This window comes from Oryctolagus cuniculus, chromosome 3 (genome assembly GCF_964237555.1).
Source record: "Oryctolagus cuniculus chromosome 3, mOryCun1.1, whole genome shotgun sequence".
Classification (NCBI taxonomy): domain Eukaryota; kingdom Metazoa; phylum Chordata; class Mammalia; order Lagomorpha; family Leporidae; genus Oryctolagus; species Oryctolagus cuniculus.
In genome coordinates, this window is record NC_091434.1 from 171,456,751 (window position 1) to 171,481,781 (window position 25,031).

The 25,031-nt window shown below is 48.8% G+C and overlaps 1 protein-coding gene across 1 annotated transcript; it reads left to right on the top strand.

Moving 5' to 3' along the window:
- Nucleotides 1-5,847: 5,847 nt before the first annotated feature.
- STMP1 (short transmembrane mitochondrial protein 1) lies at nt 5,848-24,800 on the top strand. Its single transcript, XM_008258156.4, has 3 exons — nt 5,848-6,007; nt 19,738-19,791; nt 23,922-24,800. The coding sequence occupies exons 1-3, from the start codon at nt 5,993-5,995 to the stop codon at nt 23,994-23,996; spliced, it is 144 nt and encodes a 47-aa protein (XP_008256378.1). The 5' UTR covers nt 5,848-5,992; the 3' UTR covers nt 23,997-24,800.
- The last annotated feature ends 231 nt before the right edge of the window (nt 24,801-25,031 follow it).

Below are 25,031 nucleotides of genomic sequence, written 5' to 3' on the forward strand. Positions count from 1 at the left end.
CGATCTATTTAGAAATTAGTTTGCTGCCTACTCATAAATTTCAGTCTTTTGCTGGAAAGAATTCCTATTCATAAAGTAGAAGTCTTAGGAGGGTGTGAATGAATAAATAATTGGATCCAAAATGTGGTCACAATGCTTTTTGTTCCACTGGTCAGGCATGTGGTAATCTTTATCATCAGGAAGCCAGAAATAATCGGCCAAGAACTTGAGGCATGGAGTCAAAGCATTCTATAAACCTCTGACGTGCGAAGCCTCCCACAGGAAAGAGACACTTGCTAAATTTGGATTTAATTGTGGTTTGGACTTACTAAGCCTAATTACCTTTTCTCCTCATTTCTGTGGAAGGTTGGAGAAGTGCGTGGGAGTGGCAGGAAGCGCTGGGCAGCCCTGTGCTGCTGACCAGCAGTGCTGTTTGTGTGACACAGCAGCAGGGGGGTTCCTCTGCGGCCTGGCCCGGCCTTCTGCTTCCTCGGCACCTGGAGAAACGTCTTACTAAAAAGTTTCAGCATGTAGGGGCAGGCGTTTGGCCAGAGCAGTGGAGATGCCTGCAAGCCGTTTCGAGGGCCTCGGTTCAAGTCCAGGCGCTGCTCTCGGTTCCTGTTTCCTGATCGTGTGCACCCTGAGAGGTGGCAGGTGAACACTGAGGTGCTTGGGTCCCAGCCACCCCTGCGGGAGACCGGGGTTGGGGTCCAGGCTCCTGGTCTCAGCAGTGCCAGGCCCAGCTGTTGTGGCTTTGGGGGAGTGAATCGGCAGGTCGAAGATCAACCTCTGCCTATCAAAACAAAAGTGTCTTTAGTGTTTTAGCATTTAAAGCCTGGGCTCGCTCATTCCTCAGCTTCAGTTCCTGGCTGCTCCCTGCTAATGCACCTGGGAAGGCAGCAGACGGAGGCTGGCCTAACTACTTGTGCCCCTGCTACCCATGTGGGAGACCTTGATGGAGCTGCAGGCTCCTGGCTTTGGCCTGGCCCAGCCTTGGCATTTGTGGCCATTTGGGGAGTGAACCAGCAGATGGATGATATCTTCTCTCTCTCTCTCTAACTCTGCCTTTAAAATTAAAAAAAAAAAAAAGTAGAACTCAAAGCTATCATTTTTTACTGATTCAATCAAGCAGGGTTTAGAAATCAGGATTTTGTACCCTTGTTATTGTAGTTTTGACAAATTGTTAATATAGAAAATTTTTGTCTGTGCTAGCAAAGCTCATATACACTCTGTCCTTTCCCAAATATTCGGGTGTTCTCCCCAATGAACTCAGGTACCAATCACCTGGATGCAACTGTTGTCAACATTTGGCACGTTACCTTCATTTCTTTTTTAAAAATTAATTATTTATTTGAGAGAGAGTGTTACAGAGGGAGAGACAGAGAGGAACGTCTTCCATCTGCTGGTTCACTCCCCAAAAGGCTGCAATAGCCAAGGCTGGGCCAGGCTGGAGTTAGGTGCTTTCTCAGGGTTCCCCATGTGGGTGCAGGGGCCCAAGCACTTGGGCCATCTTCTACTGCTTTCCCAGCCGCAGCAGAGAGCTGGATCGGAAGGGGGCAGCTGGGGCAGGAAGTGGTACCCACATGGGATGCCTGCGCCACAGGTGCATGCTTAGCCTACTGTGACACAGCGCCGGCCCCACCTTCATTCCTTATACACACACATACATACCGATTTTCTTCCTTAACAAGTTGTAGGCATCATGACACTTTGTTCCTAAATGTTTTTAAGGATATTTTCCTAATGTGGATTTGGAATGGAATGATGGGTGTGTGTTGTGGCACAGTGAGTTATAAGCCGCTGATTAGGATATTTGCATCCCATCTAGGAGTGCTAGCTACTCTGCTTCCCATCCAGCTTCCTGCTGTTGTGCCTGGGAAGGCAGATGATGATGGCTGAAGTACTTGGGCCCCTGCCACCCATGTGGGCATTTGGGGAGTGATCCAGCAGATGGATGATCTTTCTGTCTCTCCCCCTGTGTCACCCTGCCTTTCAAAGAAATAAACCTTTTAAAATTTTAAAAAAGAATGGAACGGGGGCCAGCATTTTGGCATAGTGGGTAAAACGACCACCTGTACTACCAGCATCCCATAAGGATACCTGTTCGAGTCCCAACTGCTCCACTTCCTATCCAGCTCCCTGCTAGAGTGCCTGGGAGAGCAGCAGAAGACAGCCCCAGTGCTTGGGCCCTTTGCCCACATGGGAGACCCTGATGTGGCTCCTGGCTTCAGCCTGGCCCAGCCCTGGCCATTGTGGCCATTTGGGGAGTAAACCAGAGATGGAAGACACTTTCTCTCTCTCTCCCTCTCTCTTCCTCTCTGTGGCTCTTTCAAATTAATAAGCCTTAAAAACAAAACAAAACAAAAACACGGAGTGACTGCAGAGGCCTCAGTCAGCTGAGATATCTGCACTGTAAAGGTGTGCAGTCACTTGCCTGAATTTTCAACAAATGCTGTGACCCAGGGACAGCTCTGTGCCATAAAAGCCTTACCTCTTGGGGCCTTTATGGGAAAATGATTCATTACCCCAGTTCTGCAGATAACAGCAGACTGTGGGAATGCAGTGGACCCACTTGTCGGGCAGGTCCGTAATTACCCAGGTATCCTTTGAGTTTTAGTGTGATTGAAACCATGGCATCAGTCTGTGTTGTTGAAGCCTAAGTCAATGCAAGTATCTATCCTGTAAGGAAAAAGTGTAAAACCTGCAACCAAACAGAAGCTTGGGAAGCAGCGAGTTCCGACTGCAGCTGGGTCTAAGTCATCACTTTGACTTTCTGAGTACACACAGAACTAGCTCACAGCCGTACAAGGTGGCAGATGTGTAACACCAGGACTTAGCGGTACTGTCATCCAGTGTGTGCTGGTGTTCTCTCTTCTTTCTCCATGTGTGGGTCAAAGCTCAAGCTGCAGAATGGTAAGGGTCAACACTGGGGCCCTGAAACCCCACGCCCTACTCAAAACAATGGAGTGAAAAACCTCCGATGAAATTTAGGATATGTGTTATGTGTTCTTTTGCTCATCTTAGAGCGCAGATCCACTTTGAAATTATGTTAAATATCAATGAAAATAAAGTTTATTAAAAATTATATTCTGGCCGACGCCGCGGTTCAATAGGCTAATCCTCCACCTAGCGGCACCGGCACACCGGGTTCTAGTCCCGGTTGGGGCACCAGATTCTGTCCCGGTTGCCCCTCTTCCAGGCCAGCTCTCTGCTGTGGCCCAGGAGTGCAGTGGAGGATGGCCCAAGTGCTTGGGCTCTGCACCCCATGGGAGACCAGGAGAAGCACCTGGCTCCTGGCTTCGGATCAGCGCAGTGCGCCGGCCACAGCACGCCAGCCGTGGTGGCCATTGGAGGGTGAACCAACGGCAAAGGAAGACCTTTCTCTCTGTCTCTCACTGTCCACTCTGCCTGTCAAAAAAAAATTATATTCTAGGCCGGCGCCGCGGCTCTCTAGGCTAATCCTCCGCCTTGCGGCGCCGGCACACCGGGTTCTAGTCTCGGTCGGGGCGCCGGATTCTGTCCCGGTTGCCCCTCTTCCAGGCCAGCCCTCTGCTGTGGCCAGGGAGTGCAGTGGAGGATGGCCCAGGTGCTTGGGCCCTGCACCCCATGGGAGACCAGGAAAAGCACCTGGCTCCTGACTCCTGCCATCGGATCAGCGCAGTGCGCCGGCCACAGCGCGCCGGCCGCGGCGGCCATTGGAGGGTGAACCAACGGCAAAAGGAAGACCTTTCTCTCTCTCTCTCTCTCTCACTGTCCACTCTGCCTGTCAAAAAAAAAAATTATATTCTAATGTATATATGTTGTTCATTATTTGAAGGGCAGAGTGTGAAAGAGATCGATCTTCCGTTTACTGGTTTACTCTCCAAATGGCCAAGACAGCTAGCACTAGGCCAAGCTGAAGCCAGAAGCCAAGAACTCCCACCTGGGTCTCCCAGATGGGTGGCAGGAGCCCAAGCACTTGGGCCATGTTTTACCACCTTCCCAGGCTCATTAGCAGGAGTTTGGATCAGAAGCAGAGCAGCTGGGTCTTAAACCGGCATTTTAATAGCTGGTAACAGCGTAAAACCTGCTGCATCGCAATGTGAATCCCAAAGAAATTTTTTTTTAAGATTTATTTGTTGATTTGAAAGAGTTACAGAGAGGGAGAGACACAGAGAGAGAGCGATCTATCCGCTGGTTCACTCCCCAGATGGCCACAGTGCCCAGCGCTGGGCCACGCCGAAACTAAGAGCTTCTTCCAGGTCTCCCACGTGGGAGGCACACTTGGGCCATCTTCCACTGCTCTTCCTAGCCCATTAGCAGGGAGCTGGATCGGAAGTGGAGCAGCTGGGACACAAACCAGCGTTCCTATAGGATGCTGGCATTGTAGGCAGCAGCCTTATCCAGTACACCACAAGGCCAGGATCCCCAAATATCTTTCTAAATCAACATAGAGCCCCTTTCACTCCTGTCACACAGATTTTAACAACAATTTTTTAATCAGTTCCTTCCTAATTTCCATTATTTCCAGCCTTTTGCTGCAATGAAACAATTTTGACCATACACAATCAGCAATCACTGGGACATTTGTTCATCTAAGCTCCTAATAGTTTGAGCCAAATTACCTCCCACGGAAGGTTTAACATTTTACTGAATAGGGGGGTCTAGGAAGTCAATAGAGAAAGGCGCAAGGAGGGGTCAAGGAAAAGCATGAGTCTAAAAGGGGGTGTTTTTGTGAGGATCCATAAGAAAGAATCTGGGGGCTGGCACTGTGGTGTAGCAGGTAGAGCCGCCGCCTGCAGTGCCGGCATCCCATGTGGGCACCAGTTCGAGTCCCAGCTGCTCCACTTCCAATCCAGGTCCCTGCTGATGTGCCTGGGAAAGCAGCAGAAGAAGACCTGTGTGAGAGACCACGTGGGGATCCTGGCTCCTGGCTTCAACCTGGCGCAGCCTTAGTCATTGCAGCCATTTGGGAAGTGAACCAGTGGATGGAAGATCTCCCCCCCCCCCAACTCTGCCTTTGAAATAAAAAAATAAATCTCAAAGAGATAAATTTGAAAATTTTTTTTAGAAAGTAAGAAATCCAAGTCAGTCACAGTGACTGTATTCAGGGAGTTGGGGCCAGGTGTGGGGGCAGAAAACAGAAAATTCTTTTTAACTTCCTAACGGCTTTCCTGTTCCCCGTGGTCGTTCACTTTCTGTATCCTGCATTCCTGTTTGGCTCAGGCTAACATGATTTTCTTTTTCAATTACTTGGGACCAGAGTCCTTCTTAGTAGAGCAGACACGTGTGCACTCAGAAGACCGGGATTAGAGGGCAGAGTGGTCTTGCCTCTGGAGGTGTGCGTCCAGGAAGGCTTTCAGGGTTGGCCCTCAGTGTGGCAGAGAGGACTGGAGACGGCTCCTGCAGTCATCTCCTGTCGCTCACATGACCTCATCGGGTCTCCACGATGCTAACAAGGGAGATGACAGGTGCAGGAACCAACTTCAACAGCTCGCTCGTGCTGGGCGGCCCAAAGGCAGCCAGGCTGTGCCGGACTCTGCTTCCATCCTGACTACTTAGGCACCCACCGTCTCATGGGTCCTGCACTCGGGTTACAAAGCAGCCCGGGCACTACAAGCCTCTTCCAGTCCACCGCAGTCCGCTTGGGGCCCGGGTGGAACATGGCACCCAAGCCCCCAGGCCGTTCGGCTGTGCACCCCCGGATGGAACCCGCCGCCTCAGCCCGTCTCCCAGGCCAGGGAGCCCTAGGCCTGGCTGTGCATCACAGCCGCTGGCGAGCTGGCCATAAAAGACTCCTGGGGCCCTTGGTCCTCTCGGGCCGGAACAGGTGGTGATCCCAGGCACTTCCGCCAGGGGGCGTCGGGACGTCACGAGCCGCTTCCGGGCGTTGAGGCGGTAGGCGGGGCGGGGGCGGGGCGTGACCCGGAAGTCGCCGGCGGGTCCCGCCCGTCGCGCCCGAGGAGGCGGGCTGCGACCGGCCCGCGGAGCTGCTGCCGCCTTCTGCGCCGTCCCCGCTCCTCCGGCCGACATCATGCTCCAGTTCCTGGTGAGTGGCGCTGGGCCGGCGCTGGGGGGTCGCTCTGGGCCCCTCGCCCCTGGGGGGCCGTGCGAGGGGGACCCCGCACCTGGCCGTGTCCTGGTAGTCTGCAGCCACCCTGGGCCCGACGAGCTGCCCGAGTGTGGTCGGCGTGTGAAGGCTTGGGCACCGAAGGCCCTTAGCGGCCCCTCCGTGGACGCACGCCGGGTCCTCGCGGCCGGGAGAGTTGAGACTGAAGCTCACGTTAGCGCGTTAGACGCCCCGGCGCCCTTCCCGGACTTTTTATAGTCTTCAGCCTTTGAAGAGGGAGTGTGCAAGTCATGGTCCCCCCCCCCCCCCCGCCCCGCCCCAGGAGGGGAAGGAGGTGTCACCGTGAATTAGCACGTTACTTCTCACGACCCCCTATTTGCATGAAGAATGAGCTTTCTGGCGAAACCCAGCGTCCTGCCAAGAGGGTTGATGGCCCGGGGAAGAGGCCAGGAGGCCCTGCCAGTTGGATTTCCCAGTGCGAGGTTTCTTTTTGTTTTTTTTTTGTTTGTTTGTTTTTGTTGTTGTTGTTTCGACAGGCAGAGTGGACAGTGAGAGAGACAGAGAGAAAGGTCTTCCTTCCGTTGGTTCACCCTCCAATGGCCGCCGCGCTGCGGCTGGTGCACCGCGCTGATCCGAAGCCAGGAGCCAGGTGCTTCTCCTGGTCTCCCATGGGGTGCAGGGCCCAAGCACTTGGGCCATCCTCCACTGCACTCCCTGGCCACAGCAGAGAGCTGGCCTGGAAGAGGGGCAACCGGGACAGAATCGGGCGCCCCGACCGGGACTAGAACCCAGTGTGCCGGCGCCGCTAGGCGGAGGATTAGCCTAGTGAGCCGTGGCGCTGGCCTAGTGCGAGTTTTTCTAAGCAAAGTTTGCAACCCCCAGTTGTGATCAGAAGCGGGGACTGCACTACTGCCTGCTCTCCGGGTGGGGTTCTTTCCCCTCTGCCCCCTTGGAGAATGGCAGCTGATGGCTGGATGCGGTCCCCCAGAGAGGTCGCCTCTGGTGCCCAGCGCGCTGCCTGCAGGCTAGCTTCCACCTGCTAGGCAGGTCAGCCAGAATCAGGCCTTCAGGCTTCCTGGTCTGGCCGGAAAGCCCATGAGAGCGTTTCCGGCATGGAAAGCCAAGACACTGTGGCAAAACATGTCCCACATGAAGGACCTCTGTGAGTGAGACCCCAGCGAAAGAACGGGCCATCAAAGAAGGAGGTACCTTTCTCTAAAGGGAGGAGAGAACTTCCACTTTGCTCATGGCCTTGTCTAAATACTGGTGGTGGCCGGCGCCGCGGCTCACTAGGCTAATCCTCCGCCTAGCGGCGCCGGCACACCGGGTTCTAGTCCCGGTCAGGGCGCCGGATTCTGTCCCGGTTGTCCCTCTTCCAAGCCAGCCCTCTGCTGTGGCCAGGGAGTGCAGTGGAGGATGGCCCAGGTGCTTGGGCCCTGCACCCCACGGGAGACCAGGAAAAGCACCTGGCTCCTGGCTCCTGCCATCGGATCAGCGCGGTGCGCCGGTCGCAGCGCGCCGGCCGCGGCGGCCATTGGAGGGTGAACCAACGGCAAAGGAAGACCTTTCTCTCTGTCTCTCTCTCTCACTGTCCACTCTGCCTGTCAAAAAAAAAAAAAAAAAAAAATACTGGTGGAGATTGTGGACTCAGAAGACTTCCATAGCCTAGGCAAGAGCCTCCGGTGGTCAAGGTCATACGTAAGAGTGTTAGTTGTTCAATTGACAACAGGAGTCACTGTGCACTGACTCCCCATGCAGGACCTCTGTTCTCAGTGAGTTGTGTTGAGAGTTAATAGTAAAACTAGTTCTCAGACAGTTGTGTGTGCGTGCAAACTGTTGAAATCTTTACTTAGTATAAAGTTGGTCTGGGTGCAAAGCTAACTGAAAATGATCTTAATGGAGAATGGCAAGGGGAGAGGGAGGAGGAAGAGGGGTGAGAGTGCGGGTGGGAGGGCGGGTATGGTGGCAAGAATCACTGTAGTCCTAAAGTTGCACTTAGGAAATTTGTATTTCCTAAAAAATAAATTAAAAAAAATAAATAAAATTTTAAAACGTAATCAAAGCCAGGTCAGCCCCCAAGTGTCAGGTGACATACTTGAGCCTCCTGCTACACGTGTTGCTCGCTGATGAACCGCGGGAAGACGCTGGCTGCATTAGATGAAACTCTTAGCGCTTTTACAGAATGAACTCTGGCCGTGTGTAAACCGATTCTGTCCTGAGAATTTAAAGGAAGACCCTGGGGCCGGGCATCAGGCCCAGCTCGGAAGTCACTGGAGTGCTGTCCCCCGCCCTCTGGTCCTTTCCCCTCGTCTTCCCTGCCCACCTCCCCATTGCTGTTGTCGAGTGGGGTGCATTAGACGGCGGTTGTTGCTCTGTCAAGCGGTCCATTCCCCGTGAGCTTGAGCCAGTCATTTCCTCTGTGAAGCAGTGGCCATCATTCCCTAGCGACTGATTGAGAGGCGACAGACTCCTGGGCTTGAGCCCTGTCTGCGGAGCCTGGGCAGTCACTCCGCTTCCCACCTCTGAGGCTGGGAGCCGCCTCCTAGCTTGGTTATGGGAGTTAAAGATGGCGCTGCGCGGATGCCGGGCTCGCCTTCTCTTTAGAAAGCTAGCAGTTGCACTCGGAAGCAGGGCCTAGAGGGCAGGGGACAGAGGTGTGGAAACGACGGGACGGTCACGTGGAGCGTGTGTACGGTTGCCACACACTTTGGAACCCTCTGCGACGTTTCCATAGTTACTCTTCCCTGGGGCGCCATGTGAAAACCCTGCCCCTGATGTGTTGCTTGTCCGTCCCTCTCCGTAGTGCAGTATTCGCCCGGCATCCCTGTCTCGCTGTGAGCCTGCTGCCTCTCGCCTAGTTTCCTTTTATTGCAGTAGCGTCCTGAATTCAGTATGATTGGGCTGTGGTTATTTTTTTTTTAATATTTATTTATTTATTTATTTATTTGCAAGAGTTACACAGAGAGAGAGCAGGAGAGGCAGAGGGAGAGAGGTCTTCCATCCGCTGGGTCACTCCCCAGTTGGCTACACAACCGGAGCTGGGCCAATGCAAAGCCAGGAGCCAGGAGCTTCTTCCAGGTCTTCCACGCAGGTACAGGGGCCCAAAGGACTTGGGTCATCTTCCAGTGCTTTCCCAGGCCATAGTGGAGAGCTAGATCGGAAGTAGAGCAGCTGGGTCTTGAACCAGTGCCCATATGGGATGCCAGCACTGCAGGCCGCGGCTTTACCTGCTACACCACAGCACCCTGCCACCACCCTCCCCACCCCCCACTGCCGCATATCTTTTAATTCCATTCTTTTACAAACTCTGTAAAAATTTGTTTTCTTTTATTTGAAATGCAAAGTCAGAGAGAGAGAGGGAGATACAGAGATTCTTCCATCAGCTGATTCACTCCCAAAATGGCCGCAGCAGCTGGGGCTGGGCCAGTCTGAAGCCAGGTGCTTCATCCACGTCTCCCATGTGGGTGCAGGGGCCATCCTTTGCTGCTTTCCCAAGCACATTAGCTGAGCGGGATCAAAAGTGGAGCAGCCGGGACTCGAACCAGCGTCCGTCTGGGATGCTGGCACTATAGGTGGCAGCTGTGCCACAGTGCTGGCCCATTTTTCCAACTTTTTGAAGCCCCTGCTCTGATGTCACTGCTGCAGACTTGTGAACATTGCCTGTGGCGCTGTTATTGTTATCATTTATTTTTATCTCTTGAACTTGGCAGCATTTGGTACTCTTAAATCACCTCATTTTAAACCCCTTACCCTTGGCTTTAGGATCTCATGTCTTCCTGGTTTGTGGCATTTTTTTATGTTATAGCCAGAATTGTTTTTATGGGAGAACCTGGGCAGAGCCAAGTGGCAGACTCTGCTCTTGGCCACCCTGAGGCCCTGGGGGACGGCATCAGGCACACCAGTTGAGACACTGCCTCATCTGATCGCTCCTGTTTTTGCTGGCTGCGTCTCCCTGCTCTGGGATACTGTGTGTTGCTCAAGTCTCAGTCTTGCCCTCTGCTCTTCTCCCCACACCCTGTCTTACGGAGTGGGTTCCTTGTCGTGCCATCACCTTTCACCGTCTTGTGGACAGCTTGCACTCAACCTTGTGTGCTTTTCTCTGAATTCCGGTTCCCTGGCGTCAGCAGGCAACTGAATATCCCTGGTCTCACCTCTATTTCAGACCCCATTACCTCTTCCTCCCAATCCCTACCTACACCTAACTTTGTTTTTTTGCCCTGAGTCTCTGAAATTTGGAATACTGACATAGACTTATGTCCTGGGACCAACTCTGGTACAGCGGGTTAAAGCCCTGGCCTTCAGCACCCGCATCCCAAATGGGCACCGATTGAGTCCTGGCTGCTCCACTTCCAATGCAGCTCCCTGCTGTTGTGCCTGGGAAAGCAGTAGAGGATGGCCCAACTCCTTGGGCCCCGCACCCACGTGGGAGACCCGGAAGAAGCTCCTGGCTTTGGATTGGCTCAGCTCTGGCCATTGCAGCCATTTGGGGAGTGAACCAGTAGATGGAAGACATCTCTCTGTGTGTCTACCTCTCTGTAACTCTGTCTTTCAAATAAATACAAATAAATCTTTTAAAAAAATCTTATGTCTTTCCTTTATTCTCCCTATCATAGACGTGCTATGTAATTGTGAGCAAGTTACCTAATTGCTTGTGCCTCAGTTTCCCAGCATAAACTGGGTAATAGTGGTGTCTGCTCTAGAGGTAGGGTTGTGAAGAACATGAGATTTGTAAAAAAAGGAGTTAGAACACGGCCCTGCTTGGGGTAAGCCCCAGTAAAATGCTAGCTGTTGAGTCACGTTAAGCCTTCGGGTCTCTGTGTTCTCGTGGTAAACCTCCCAGAGCAGGTCTTTCTCACTCTAGTCTGGGCCTGGCTGTACTAGCGCCTTGGTACAGGATTGTAGGTTTGGGATTGGATGTGTTGTTTTAGATTTCTCTAGTCCAGCTAGCTTGTTGATGCTTAAGTCTCCACTACTAAGGGGTATCCAGTTTGTTTGGAGGCCTCCAGATACAACAGACTCATTACTTCTGATGGCAATTTTAAGTTTTTGGTCAGTGTCTCCTTACTTGGTTTTTGATCTTAAAGAGCATTCCTTCCTTTTTTTTTTTTTTAAAGATTTTTTTTTTTTTTTTTAATTCAAAAGGCAGAGTTAGAGAGAAGAGGAGAGACAGAGATCCCAAAGCCAGGAGCTTCCTCTGCATCTCCCACGTGGGTGCAGGGGCCTAAGCTCTTGTGTCATCGTCTGCTGCTTTCGCAGGCACAGTAGCCGGGAGCTGGATCAGAAGTGGAGCAGCTGGATGCTGGCATCACAGGCGGAGGCTTAACCTGACACGCACAGTGCTGGCCCCTTAAAGAGCATTTGTAACCTTTCACATATCTGCAGAGCGTTGTCTATCTAAAGATTTCTTTATTTGAAAGGCAGAGTGACAGAGAGACAGATCTGCCATCTGCTGGTTACTCAGATGGCCGCAGCAGCCAGGTCTGGGCCAGGCTGAAGCTGGAAGCCAGTTCTCCGTGCTGGTCTCCCGCGTAGGTGGCAGGGACCCGGGCCGTGGAGCTGTCTTCTGCCTTTGCAGGCAGTCAGCAGGAACAGGGCCAGAACTGGCGCTCCAGCATGGGGTGCTGAAGGCACAGTGCTAGCTCTGTACCACAATGCTGGACCCCAGTCTTTGGGCTAAGCCGTTCTCCCTCTTCCACTGTTGTTCATGATCTCGAATTCAGTCTGGATATTTTACTTTTCTAGGTCCTATTTATTTATTTACTTACGTATTTTAAGAATTATTTTTATTGATTTCAAAGCGTTTCAAAGAGAGGTAGAGCCAGAGAGAGAGAAAGGTCTTTGTTCCACTGGTTCACTCCTCAAATGGCCACATGGCCAGAGCTGAGCTGATACAAAGCCAGGAGACTGGAGCTGCTTCTGGTTCCCCTACGGGAGTGCAGGCCCTCTGCTGCTTCCCCAGGCCATAACAGGTCGGAAGTGGAGCAACTGGGACTCGAACCAGCGCCCATAAGGGATGCTGGCACCAGCCCCTAGAGTGTGTTTTTAGGTTAATAGATACACTGTTGTGACTAATCCCAACTGTGTCCACTTGGAACATTTTCCCTGGAGCTCTCATGTACTCAACCATTTATCTGAGTGATCCTTGCTTTTTCACTTTCGGCATTTCCATTCTTTTTAAAGGTTTGCCCTGTCTGGAAGCCTGAGTTATCTCTGATTTTCTCAGTTACTTCCTACATAGCTCACATTGTTTTATTATAGCTTAATGATGTTTTCAAAATAGCTTTGAGATATAATTCACGTACTATACAACTCACTCATTTTGTTAGTTTCTAATGTAGTTACAGAATTGTGCAGTCACCAACACTGTCTACTTTTCTGGCTCATGTTTCATGGTCTCAAAAAGAAGCCCCATATTCCATATCATTTACTTTTTTCATTTTTCTTTTATTTCAAAGGCCCAGTTACACAGAGGAGAGACATAGAGCAAGCAAGCAAGGGAACTTCCATCTGCTGGTTTACCCCCAGATTGCCTGGACTGGGCCAGGCCCAAGCCAGGAGAAGGACTTTATCCAGGTCTCCTGAGTGGGCGGCAGGGATGGCGCTTCCATGTGGCCGCTGGTTCATGTCCTGGCTGCTCCACTTCTCCAGCTCTTTGCTAATGGCCTGGGAAAAACAGCGGAAGATGGCCAAGTGTTGGGGCTCCTACCACCCACTCAGGAGACCTGGGTGAAACTACTGGCTTCAGCCTGGCCCAGCCCTGGCTGTTGCCATCTTGAGGGTGAACTAGCGGGTAGAAGATCTCTCTCTCTCTCTCTCTTTATTTTATTTTATTTTTTATTTATTTATTTTTTTTGACAGGCAGAGTGGATAGTGAGAGAGAGAGACAGAGAGAAAGGTCTTCCTTTTGCCGTTGGTTCACCCCCCAATGGCCGCTGCGGCCGGCTCACTGCGCTGATCCAAAGGCAGGAGCCAGGTGCTTCTGGTCTCCCATGGGGTGCAGGGCCCAAGCACTTGGGCCATCCTCCACTGCACTCTCGGGCCACAGCAGAGAGCTGGCCTGGAAGAGGGGCAACCGGGACAGAATTCGGCGCCCCGAGCGGGACTAGAACCCGGTGTGCCGGCGCCGCAAGGCGGAGGATTAGCCTAGTGAGCCGCGGCGCTGGCCCAGAAGATCTCTCTCTTTCTCTAGCTCTCCTTCTCTCTAATTCTGACTTTCAAATAAATAAATAAATCTTTTAAAAAAAAAAATTACAGCCATCCTAGTGGGTATGATGTGTTGTGACCACAAAACCATATTGTAGGCTGGCGCCGCGGCTCACTAGGCTAATCCTCCGCCTGAGGCGCCGGCACACCGGGTTCTAGTCCCAGTTGGGGCGCCGGATGCTGTCCTGGTTGCCCCTCTTCCAGGCCAGCTCTCTGCTGTGGCCCGGGAGTGCAGTGGAGGATGGCCCAAGTGCTTGGGCCCTGCACCCCATGGGAGACCAGGAGAAGCACCTGGCTCCGGCCATCGGATCAGCGCGGTGTGCCGGCCGCAGTGGCCTTTGGGGGGTGAACCAACAGCAAAGGAAGACCTATCTGTCTGTCTGTCTCTCTCACTGTCTAACTCTGCCTGTCCAAAAAAAAAAAAGATTTTCTGTATATGTGTGTGTGTGTGTCCCTCTCTTTCTGTCACTCTACCATTCAAAAAACTAAAATCTTTTTTTAAAAATTTAGTTCCAGGGGAAGGGAGCTACACATATAAGCAGCAGCACAGGAAACAGTTTCAGTTGCAGCGTCACCCCGCACGCCCTGGGGTGTGGGGAATTACGTGTCACAGGTGACGTCCGGAGTCAGAGCTAGATTCACAGAGTTCTTCTGGAGGTCCCAGGCCTCAGCCGGGCTGTGAGCTCTGGTCAGACTGTACAGACAGAAGGAAGACCTTTCTCTCTGTCTCTCTCACTGTATAACTCTGCCTGTCAAAAAAAAATTAAACAAAATAAACCATATTATAGTTTTGGTTTGCATTTCCTCTGTGACTAATGATGAGTATCTTTTCATGTGCTTGTTGAACTTTTGTATCTTTGGAAAAATCCTTTGCCCATTTTTAATTAAGTTGCTTGTATTTTTGTCATACGGTTATAACGGTTCTTCAGGTTTCCGATTTGCAAGTATTTTATCCTATTTTATATATTGTCTTTTTACTTCTTGATGGTAAGCTTTGAAACACAAACATGTTAAAATGTGATGAAGTCCACTTTCTTTCATCACCTGCTCTTTTGTCATTTTTGTCATTTGTAGTAAAACCATTGTCTGAAGCTTTATTCCTGTTTTATCAATTTAGCATTACATTTAGGTCTTTGATCTGTTTTGAGTTAATTTTTGAATACTATATGAGATCTGAATAGGGGTCCAGCTTTATTCAATCGCATGTGGATGTCTGGTCTCCCAGCACCATTGTTTTTCCCACTGAATGTCTTAGCACCCCAGTTGAAAATCACTTGACTATAAATGTGTGGGTTTTTCCCCACCTGGACTCTTAATTCTATTCCATTGTTCTTTGTTGATATTTAAGATGAGAAACAATCTGTTCGTGTTTGTTTACTACCCCTTATTGCCGCCCCACTAATCTAGGCTTCCTGTAATCTGTATGAACGTGGCCCTGTCTGAGTGTAGGTGCAGCTGGATGCTGTCCTCACATTGCTGCCGAACAGTGGTCAGTGGCTCCTTGTCCTCACTGCTTGTGAATGCAACTCCTTTGCCTGTGCTTTGAGGCCATCAGCCAGCCCTACTCAGCTTGCCGTAGTTAATGCTCTTCGTTCCTTAACTCAGGTTATTTTTTGCTATTAGACCTACTACTTTTTTTTTTTAAGCTATATTTATTTATTTGAAAGGCAGGATTATCAAGAGGCAGAGGCAGAGAGAGAGAGAGAGAGAGATCTTCCATCTGGTGGTTCACTCCCCTAGCTGTGCCAGTCTGAAGCCAGGCGGCAGGGGCCTAAGGACTTGTGCCATCTTTCACTGCTTTCCCAGGCCATAGCAGAGAGCTGGACGGGAAGTGGAGCAGCCGGGACTTGAACCTGCGCCCGTATGGGATGCTGACTGGCACTTCAGAAGGTGGCTTCACCCGCTGCGCCGCAGCACCAGTGCCAGACCTGTTACTCTTACTCCAGTCGTCATATCTGTGTTCCCATCTTGTGCCTTGATTGTCCACATTCCGTTCCCTTCTCATTCCTTTGCCAGTGTAAATGTCAGTACTTTGTATATTTACAACCTTTAAAAGGAACTTGAGGTACGTCCACCTCTTGCGGATATGGTATCTTAGAGAAATCACCTCTGTGTCATTCATTTGGCTACTTCCTGTGTGGCCTAGTTCTGGTGTTTGGAGCACCTGTACCACTCAAGTTCTGTGCTGGGGTGTTGCTGTTTTGTTCTATAGCAATTTTGCTCACTTGTAGCATTTCTTCTGAATATTATGTAAATTCTCCAAGGGCAGAGGACAGTTTTAATCCTTTTACAGGGCTAACTATGAAGTTGATTTTTAGTATGAGGTATCCTCAAAAATGCGTATTGTGAGAAACTGCATGGATTTCATTTTTGGAGTTTTTTTTTGCACCAAAATAAACATCTCTTTTAATGGCATTTTCCCACAAACTTTTTCAAGTGTCCTCGTGTAAGGATCTGCAGTCCCTTCATTGAAATCTTGGGGCCAGATGTATTTGGGAAATCCAGTTTCTTTTATATTTTAGAAGGGCATGTGGCTGGTGTTGTGCAGTGGACTGAGCTGCCACTTTGGACACTGGCATCCTGTTTTGGAGTGCCCGTTTGAGTTCCAGCTGCTCTGCTTCCGACCTGGTTTCTCGAGTGCTAATGCACCTGTGAAGGCAGTGAATGAGGTTCCAAGTACTTGGTCCCCCTGCGAGAGATCAGGGTGGAGTTCCAGGCTCCTGGCTTCAGCCTGGCTCAGTCCTGGCTGTTGTGGCCATTGGAGAGTGCACCGGAGATAGAAGAGCAGTTTCTCTGTCTCTCTCTGTCTCTCCCTTTCTCTCTGTTGCTGTGCCTTTCAAATAAGTAAATAACTGAGTCTTTAAAAAATCTTCTAGAGGATAACACACTATATATACCTCACTACTTAACCAGCCCATCAGGGTCAAGGATAGCACTTTTTAATCAAATGCATTAACATTTTTGCTGTTGAACTTAATCTCCATTGGACCCTATATTTAAAGATTTCTATTTCTCTAGCAAACAGTTATTCACAGTAAAGTGGGATGAAAAAACTATAAATAGTCTCAGTATCCAGGTGAGATTTTGCTGCCAGATGAGTAGTGATGAAAGGTGGTTTGGAGGGAGTTTGGGTTTTCAGGACGGGAGTGGACTCTGGAGCCTCACTGCCTAAGTTATTCTGTAACCGTAGAGCCATTTGTGCTGCCCTGTGCCAATCCAGACTTCCCTCTGGGACCCAACTCCAGCTGCTCCTTTCCCCCCATTTCTCCCATTTCTCCCTCTCTCCCTCCCTCTCTTCCTTCCTTCCATTCATTCATTCATTTGAAAGGCAGAGTTACAGAGGGAGGGGGAGAGACAGAGATTTCTGTAGGCTGGTTCACACCTCAAATGGCTGCAGACAGCTGGGGCTGGGCCAGGCCAGAACCAGGACCCAGGAAAGACACCTAGGTCTGCAGTGTGGGTGGCAGAGACCCAAGCACGTGGGCCATCTTCTGCTTTCCCAGCTGCATCAGCAGGGAGCCTGATTGGAAGCGGAGCAGCAGGGACTCAAACTGGCACTTACGTGGGATGCTTGCATGGTGGGCTGTGGCTTAACCCACTGTTTCACAACGCCGGCCCCTTTCCCACTCCTTTCTGTCTCTCACTTTCCTCATGCCATTCCTCTATCTCCAGACTTCTAGTGTTGTACCGTTTCTTGGCCCCTAACATGTTTGTGAGAAGCAGTTATTTTTTCGTATTCCTAATGTCTCAATGATACTGCAGAACAGGTGTGGCGGTGTGGCAGTATGGCTTTTTTTTTTTTTTTTTAAGATTTATTTATTTATTTGAAAGTCAGAGTTAGAGAAGGAGAGGCAGAGAGAGAGAGAGAGGTCTTCCATCTGCTAATTCATTCCCCAGATGGCCTCAGTAGCTGGAGCTGCACCCATCCGAAGCCAGGAGCCAGGAGCTTCTTCCAGGTTTCCCACGCAGGTGCAGGGGCCCAAGCACTTGGGCCATCTTCTGCTTTCCCAGGCCATAGCAGAGAGCTGGATTGGAAGTGGAGCAGCCGGGACTTGAACCAGTGCCCATATGGGATGCCGGCACTGTAGGCAGCAGCTTTACCCGCTACGCCACAGCGCTGGCCCCGACAGCGTGGGTTTTGTGTGCTGGGGAAGAAGGCATTTCACTCCCTTCTAGACTGTCTCGTCAGGGAGTGCCACGGGGGCACTGAGTGATGGGAGAGCAGGCGTGGTGATGGCAGCCGGCTTAGCTCACCCGCTCCTGACAGGGCCAGGTGTTGGCCTGGGGGAAGTGGGCGTTCTCGGCCTGCGGGGGTTTGGCAGCCACTCAGAACCTTCTGTAATCTGCCTGTCTCCGCCTCAGACTGAGAACTCTTCTTGGACTGTTGCTCAGATGTCGGTTTCTTTTTTCTGTCTGAACTTAGGTGGTGCACCGTCCCATGAGCAGTGTATTTTCCTTTCTAGCTTCATGTATTTTCCTTCACATTCCTCTTAATGAGTGACATTCATCTTCATGTTGTGTGTTTAATTTTTACAGTATCCCTTGGTAGATCTGGTAGTAATATGAAATTGGAATTGGATATGACTTGTTAGAAGCACGTGGTTTTTGTTTTGTGTTTTAAAATAACTACTAGTTTTTTGCAAATACTGATGCCTGATGAAGTTGCCCAAATGAAGCCACACTAGCTAGCCTGTATTTGAGATACAAGTGGTAAGAATTAGGAATCCCAGAATGTTGAAGCTGGATGATTACATTGTTAAAACAGTGTTTTATAAATCAGGAAGCTCAAATCAACGAAGCAACAGAGAGGTTAAGTTTCTTGTCTAAAAGCACACAGCCAGGTAGTGATAAAACTTGAATTCTGCTTTTCTTGAAAAATTTTCAGTGCACGTCCTTCCTGTTTGGTGTTCGGTTCTTTTTCTCTTAAGCAAATTTAATACTTTCCCCAGGTTGGAAAGCCTCCTTGTACCTGGTTTCCACCCATGAGAGTAAACCTTGGTGTATAACATTGGTAAAAATATGGCTTTTGCAAAATATTTCTGACCAGTCAAATGACCAGAGAATGGTATATCCTTAGAGACTGCGTATCTCTTATGTTTATTTTTGCCAATATGAGTTATGCTTTTGTTGTTTAAAGATGAGTAAGCGTAAAGCATAATAAGCTGCCCTCTGTCTTGCGTGTGCATCTCCAACTGGAATACATGGGTAGACCATGCCATGTGGGGTTGGTAATGTTGAACGCCACACATTGTTTTCCTGTTTATCCTCTGCTGTGTATTGACTGAATTGTAGTAAGTAACACGAATTAGACAAAATGATGAAGCCAGACAGATGCCAGTTTTAATTTATGAGATTAGAAATTAGGCCTCCAGCTGGAGGCCTTTAATTATAAGGGGAAAACCAGGAAATTATCATTTAAACTCCAAACTGATGGGCTTTGGCCCTTTTGGTCTGCAGAGAGTAGTCTAAATCTGCAGGAAACGGTGCTTGTTCAGTCAGATAAACATTTATAGTTCTCTATTGCTTGTCGCTGAGCTCGAGTTACAGTCCCCAAGGGACTTTAACATCCACCTGTGACAGTGCTGGGCTCAGTGGTGTGTCAGGGTTTCCCCTTCTTTTCCATCATCACACAGTCTCTGTTTTCGAGTATGTGTGTGATTTAGGTGTCCTGTCTGTGCTCCTTGTTGTGACGACTCTGAACAAGTCACTTCACTGTCAAGGGCCTCAAGTTCCTGTAAAGTATAAAGAGATTGTGCTGTGAGAATCTCTTTGGGGGCAGGTCCTGTGGTGTAGTGGGTGAAGCCTCTGCCTGTGGCACCCATCCCATTTGGGTGCTGTTCGAGTCCTGGCTGCTCCACTTCCCTGCTAATGTGCCTGGGAAAGCAGTAGAAGATGGTCTAAGTCCTTGGGCCCCTGTACCCACGTGGGAGAAGAAGCTCCTGGCTCCTGGCTTCAGATTGGCCCAGCTCTGGCTGTTGCAGTCATTCGGGGAGTGAACCAGCGAAGGGAGAACCTCTCTGTCTCTCCCTCTCTCTGTCTGTAACTCTGCCTCTCAAATAAATAAATAAATCTTAAAAAAGAGATCTCTTTGTTCTCTAAGATTCTGTAATTCAAAAGAGTACTTCTCAATTGAGTACTTTTTATTTGCTATAGAAAGGGTTAGCAGTACCCATAACAGGAAAAAAAAAAAATCTGGAAACGTTGCTGCATTCGGTAACAAAAACAAGAACTTTGGCTTGGTTTTCTGGAACCTTGTGGTCAAGTTACATGGGGGTTTTGAAGGGACAGGGAGAATTTAGGGTAGATTTATCCAGTGCCACTGTTTATTCTTACTTATTTGTGCTCTTTAACTTTTTGGAAGGGTGTTTCTCTGTTTAATTTATAGAAGAAAAATGTGGATCTCTTATTCAAAGTCCTAGACCAGATGCCAAGGCGAAGATGCTGCCCTGTGTTTTGGTTTGATGTCGTACTGGCACAGCGTAACTCTTCCTTTTCTATTCTTCCAGCTTGGATTCACTTTCGGCAACGTGGTTGGGATGTATCTGGCTCAGAACTATGACGTAAGTGGCCATACCCTGTCCTCCTTGATGCCGTTTGACGGTTTCCCAGTGACTTACTGTTTGTTAAGGTGAGGCGTGCCCTCAAGCATGTTAGCCCAGTAGGTCTGAGGAAAACAGCCTACATTTTATAGAAAGATTTTTCTATTGTTCAAAAGATAATCTCTCAGTGGTGTCTATCCTCTGTGTCACCACAAGAGGGCAAAAGCCCATCGGTTTAGGTGATCTCAAGGTGATGCTAAGCACTGCTCAGTTTCTAGAGTAACATTAAGTTGGTGCTGACAATTTTCTGCAAAGTCATGTGAGGAGGGCATTTTTTTTTATTTTTTTTTATTTAGTAAATATAAATTTCCAAAGTACAGTTTATGGACTACAATGCCCCCCCCCCCATAATTTCCCTCCCACTCGCACCCCTCCCATCTCCTGCTCCCTCTCCCATTGCATTCACATCAAGATTCATTTTCAATTATCTTTATATACAGAAGATTGATTTAGTATATATTAAGTAAAGATTTCATCAGTTTGCACCCACATAGAAACACCAAGTGTAAAATACTGTTTCAGTACTAGTTATAACATTACTTCACATTGGACAACACATTAAGGACAGATCTCACATGAGAAGTAAGTACACAGTGACTCCTGTTGTTGACTTAACAATTTGACACTCTTGTTTATGGCGTCAGTAATCTCCCTAGGCTCTAGTCATGAGTTTCCAAGGCTATGGAAGCCTTTTGAGTTTGCCGACTTCGATCTTATTCCGACAGGGTCATAGTCAAAGTGGAAGTTCTCTCCTCTCTTCAGAGAAAGGTGCCTCCTTCTTTGATGGCCCCATTCTTTCCACTGGGATCTCACTCGCAGAGATCTTTCATTTATTTAGTGGTTTGGTTTTTTTTTTTTTTTTTTTTTTTTTTTTTTTTTTTTTTTTGCCAGAGTGTCTTGGCTTTCCATGCCTAAAATACTCTCATGGGCTCTTCAGCCAGTTCCGAATGCCTTAAGGGCTGATTCTGAGGCCAGAGTGCTATTTAGGACATCTGCCATTCTATGAGTCTGCTGTGTATCCCGCTTCCCATGATGGATCATTCTCTCCCTTTTTGATTCTATCAGTTAGTATTAGCTTGTCTAGTCTTGTTTGTGTGATCCCTTTGACTCTTAGACATGTCAATGTGATCAATTGTGAACAGAAATTGATCACTTTGACTAGTGAGATGGCATTGGTACATGCAGCCTTGCTGGGATTGTATTGGAATCCCCTGGTGCATCCCCTGGTGCATTTGGGGCAAGTCCGATTGAGCATGTCCCAAATTGTATATTTCCTCCCTTTCTTATTTCCACTGTTATATTTAACAGGGATCACTTTTCAGTTAAAATTTAAACACCTAAGAATAATTGTGTGTTAATTACAGAGTTCAACCAACAGTACTAGAACAAAACAAAGAGAAAATACTAAAATGGATAAAGTATTACATTGTACATCACCCGTCAAGACAAGAGCTGATCAAGTCACTGTTTCTCACAGTGTCCATTTCACTTCAACAAGTTTCCCCTTTGGTGCTCAGTTAGTTGTCGCGGATCAGGGAGAACATATGATATTTATCCCTTTGGGACTGGCTTAATTCACTTAGCATAATGTTTTCCAGATTCCTCCATCTTGTTGCAAATGACCGGGTTTCATTGTTTTTGACTGCTGTATAGTATTGTATAGAGTACATGTCCCATAATTTCTTTATCCAGTCTACTGTTGATGGGCATTTGGGTTGGTTCCAGGTCGTAGCTATTGTGAATTGAGCTGCAATAAACATTAATGTGCAGACAGCTTTTTTGTTTGCCAATTTCATTTCCTTTGGGTAAATTCCAAGGAGTGGGATGGCTGGGTTGAATGGTAGGGTTATATTCAGGTTTCTGAGGAATCTGCAAACTGACTTCCATAGTGGCTTGACCAGTTTGCATTCCCACCAGCAGTGGATTAATGTCCCTTTTTCTCCACATCCTCTCCAGCATCTATTGTTGGTAGATTTCTGAATGTGAGCCATTCTAACTTGGGTGAGGTGAAACCTCATTGTGGTTTTGATTTGCATTTCCCTGATTGCTAGTGATCTTGAAAATTTTTTCTTTTTCTTTTTTATTTTTTTTTTTTATTTTTTTTATTTTAAACAGGCAGAGTGGATAGTGAGAGAGAGAGAGAGAGAGAAAGGTCTTCCTTTTGCCGTTGGTTCACCCTCCAATGGCCACCGCGGCCGGCGCGCTGCGGCTGGTGCATCGCGCTGATCCGAAGCCAGGAGCCAGGTGCTTCTCCTGGTCTCCCATGGGGTGCAGGGCCCAAGCACTTGGGCCATCCTCCACTGCACTCCCTGGCCACAGCAGAGAGCTGGCCTGGAAGAGGGGCAACCGGGACAGAATCCGGTGCCCCGACCGGGACTAGAACCCGGTGTGACGGCGCTGCAAGGCGGAGGATTAGCGTAGTGAGCCACGGCGCCAGCCTATCTTGAACATTTTTTCATGTGTCTGTTGGCCATTTGGATTTCCTCTTTTGAAAAATGCCTGTTGAGGTCCTTGGCCCATCTCTTAAGTGGGTGTGATGAGGGAATTTAAAGAGTAATCGGATCATCTTTTCAGCCCCTGCCGCCCGAGGTCGAGATGTCTAGATTTTGGAGGTAGATCCGTTAGCCCAGTGCATGGAAGGAGGACCCGGTTGTGTATCAGCCTCTCTTTATAGAGGGAAACATGAAAAACAGGTGGCACAGTTGCATAGGAATGGGAACCCTGGAAAGCTGTTTTGAAAAGACAGGTGAGAGGAGCCAGTGCTGTGGCGTAGTGGGCAAAGCCACCGCCTGCAGTGCCAGCATCCCATGTGAGCGCTGGTTCGAGTCCTGGCTGCTCCACTTCTGATCCAGCTCTCTGCTATGGCCTGGGAAAGTAGTAGGAGATGGCCCAAGTCCTTGAGCCCCTTCATGTGCATGGGAGACCCGGAAGAAGCTCCTGGCTCCTGGCTTCAGATTGGCCCAGCTCCAGCCATCGTGGCCATTTGGGAAGTGAACTGGTGGATGAAAAACCTCTCTCTGCCTCTGATTCTCTGTGACTCTGCCTTTCAAATAAATAAATAAATTCTAAAAAAAGACAAACAAGAACTGGTGTGTAGGTTGAGCCATGGCTTGCCGTGCCGGCATCCCATATTAGAGTGCTGGTTCAAATCCTGCTGCCCCAGTTCCAGTCCATCTCCTTGCTGTTGCCCCTGGGAAGGCAGCAGCAGATGGTTCAAGTGCTTAGGCCCCGCCACCCACGCTGGAGACCTGGATGGAGTTTCTGGCACCTGGCTTCAGGCTGGCCCAGTTCTGGCTGACGCGGCCATCGGCCATTTGAGGAATAAACCAGTGGATGAAAGATCTCTCTGATGCTCTCTTTTCAAGTAAAGCAGTAAATCTTCAAAAGACAAGAGAAACTTACTGATTTTTCAGTAGTTTTGTGGTAAAGCTTTGGTGGGACCGGCATTATGGCACAGCAAGTTGAGCCACGGCCTGTGATGCCAGCATCCCACATGAGAGCCAGTTCAGGTCCCGGCTGCTCCACTTCCGATCTGGCTCTCTGCTAATGTACCTGGGAAGGCAACGAAAGATGGTCCAAGTGCTTGGGCCCCTGCACCCATGTGGGAGACGTAGATGAGCTTCCAGGCTCCTTGCTTCAGCCTCACCATCGTCGGCTGTTGTGGCCAGCTGGGGAGTGAACCCGCTGACGCAAGATCAGGCTCACTGCCACCCTCGAGCCCCGCCGTGTCCCTCTCTGTAACTCTGCCTTTCAAATAAATAAATAAGCCTTAAAAAAAACTTTCAATGTGGCAAAGGAATTTCCTTTGTTGCCTTCCTGAGCCGTGGCGTGTAGGCAGGGCTTCATTAACTGATGTCATATTTACTGTTGTATGTACAACTTGGCACTGGATCGAGGGGCTGGAGTAGCTAGTCTGGCTACCAGAGAGGGAGCATAGTTAATATACAACTTGTGGTATCGACTGTGTGCAGTTATGAGCAACTCTGTTCACAGGAATATCGAAACCTGCAGAGGCACTTATCTTTGAAGATGGGGAAGTAAAAGAATATTAGGTAGATGCAAAACTATAATAATCTTTTTTCTTTTCCAAGATACCAAACTTGGCTAAAAAACTTGAAGAAATTAAAAAGGACTTGGATGCCAAGAAGAAACCCCCCAGTTCGTGAGACTGACGCCGGCACTGCCTTCTGGATACACTGCTTCTGTCTCTGCCGTCGGATCCCAAAGCATCTGGGCTCCTCTCCAGTCTCAGCAGTCGTCTTTGCCCAGTCCCCAGGTGGCCTCGGGAGAATGGGGCCGCCTGACGTCGCCAGCGTCCTCGCCTTCTCCCGTGTCCTCCTGCCAGCTGCTTGGGAATCCTGAGGCTGGGATTGTGGTGCTAGATTAGTAAACATGACCTTTAATTAGTGGTCCGTCCCTTATTCTTTGGGATTTCTACTACCTTTTGTCAAGAGAAAAATTGATAAGTTTTGTATAGCTGATAAAATAGATATAATACGCGTTTTATGGTTTAGCAGTTATAATGGGTGCTTTTTAAACATTCATTACTAAATTCTGTTTTGAAGTACTTAATATTTAGAAGACAGTTTTTTATGAATTATCCATTTGCTTTATACTGTCAAGAAGCTCCATAGTTGATAATTTAGCCAGTAAATTAATTTACTATTCATTAACTAGGAAACTATATTCTAAGAATCCTGTCTGGAATATGCAAAATAATGGCCTTTGTCTGAGTTCAGTCCGTTTCACATGCAGGTTTTCCTTAATGATGTATTTGATCTGACTTGTCTCTCAAAAGAATCATACCTGGGGTTATAGGAGCATTGACATTACATGATGGATAAGTGAGAAGTTGACTATAAAGGAAATTTTATGCCTTTTCATATTAAAAAAGTATGTCACAACTTTATAGTAATTATTATAACAAAAATGGGTCCAAATGTACAATAAAATCAGCCTCCCAAGAAGAATTTCTGCTTTTCTTTACAACTGCTGCTTTATTCTGAAATCAAAAATTGCCCTTGTGATTTGTCAGATATCAAGTAATCAGTCCGTATTTTTTTGATTAAAAAAATTTGCATACTTAATTTTCCCCATAGGCCAAGACGCAGAAGTTGGTTTAGTATAGAGTCACTCTCACACCCCCCGGTTCCTGGCTCCTGCCTCCACATCAGTAGCATGCCATGTGCTCCCTGAGCAAC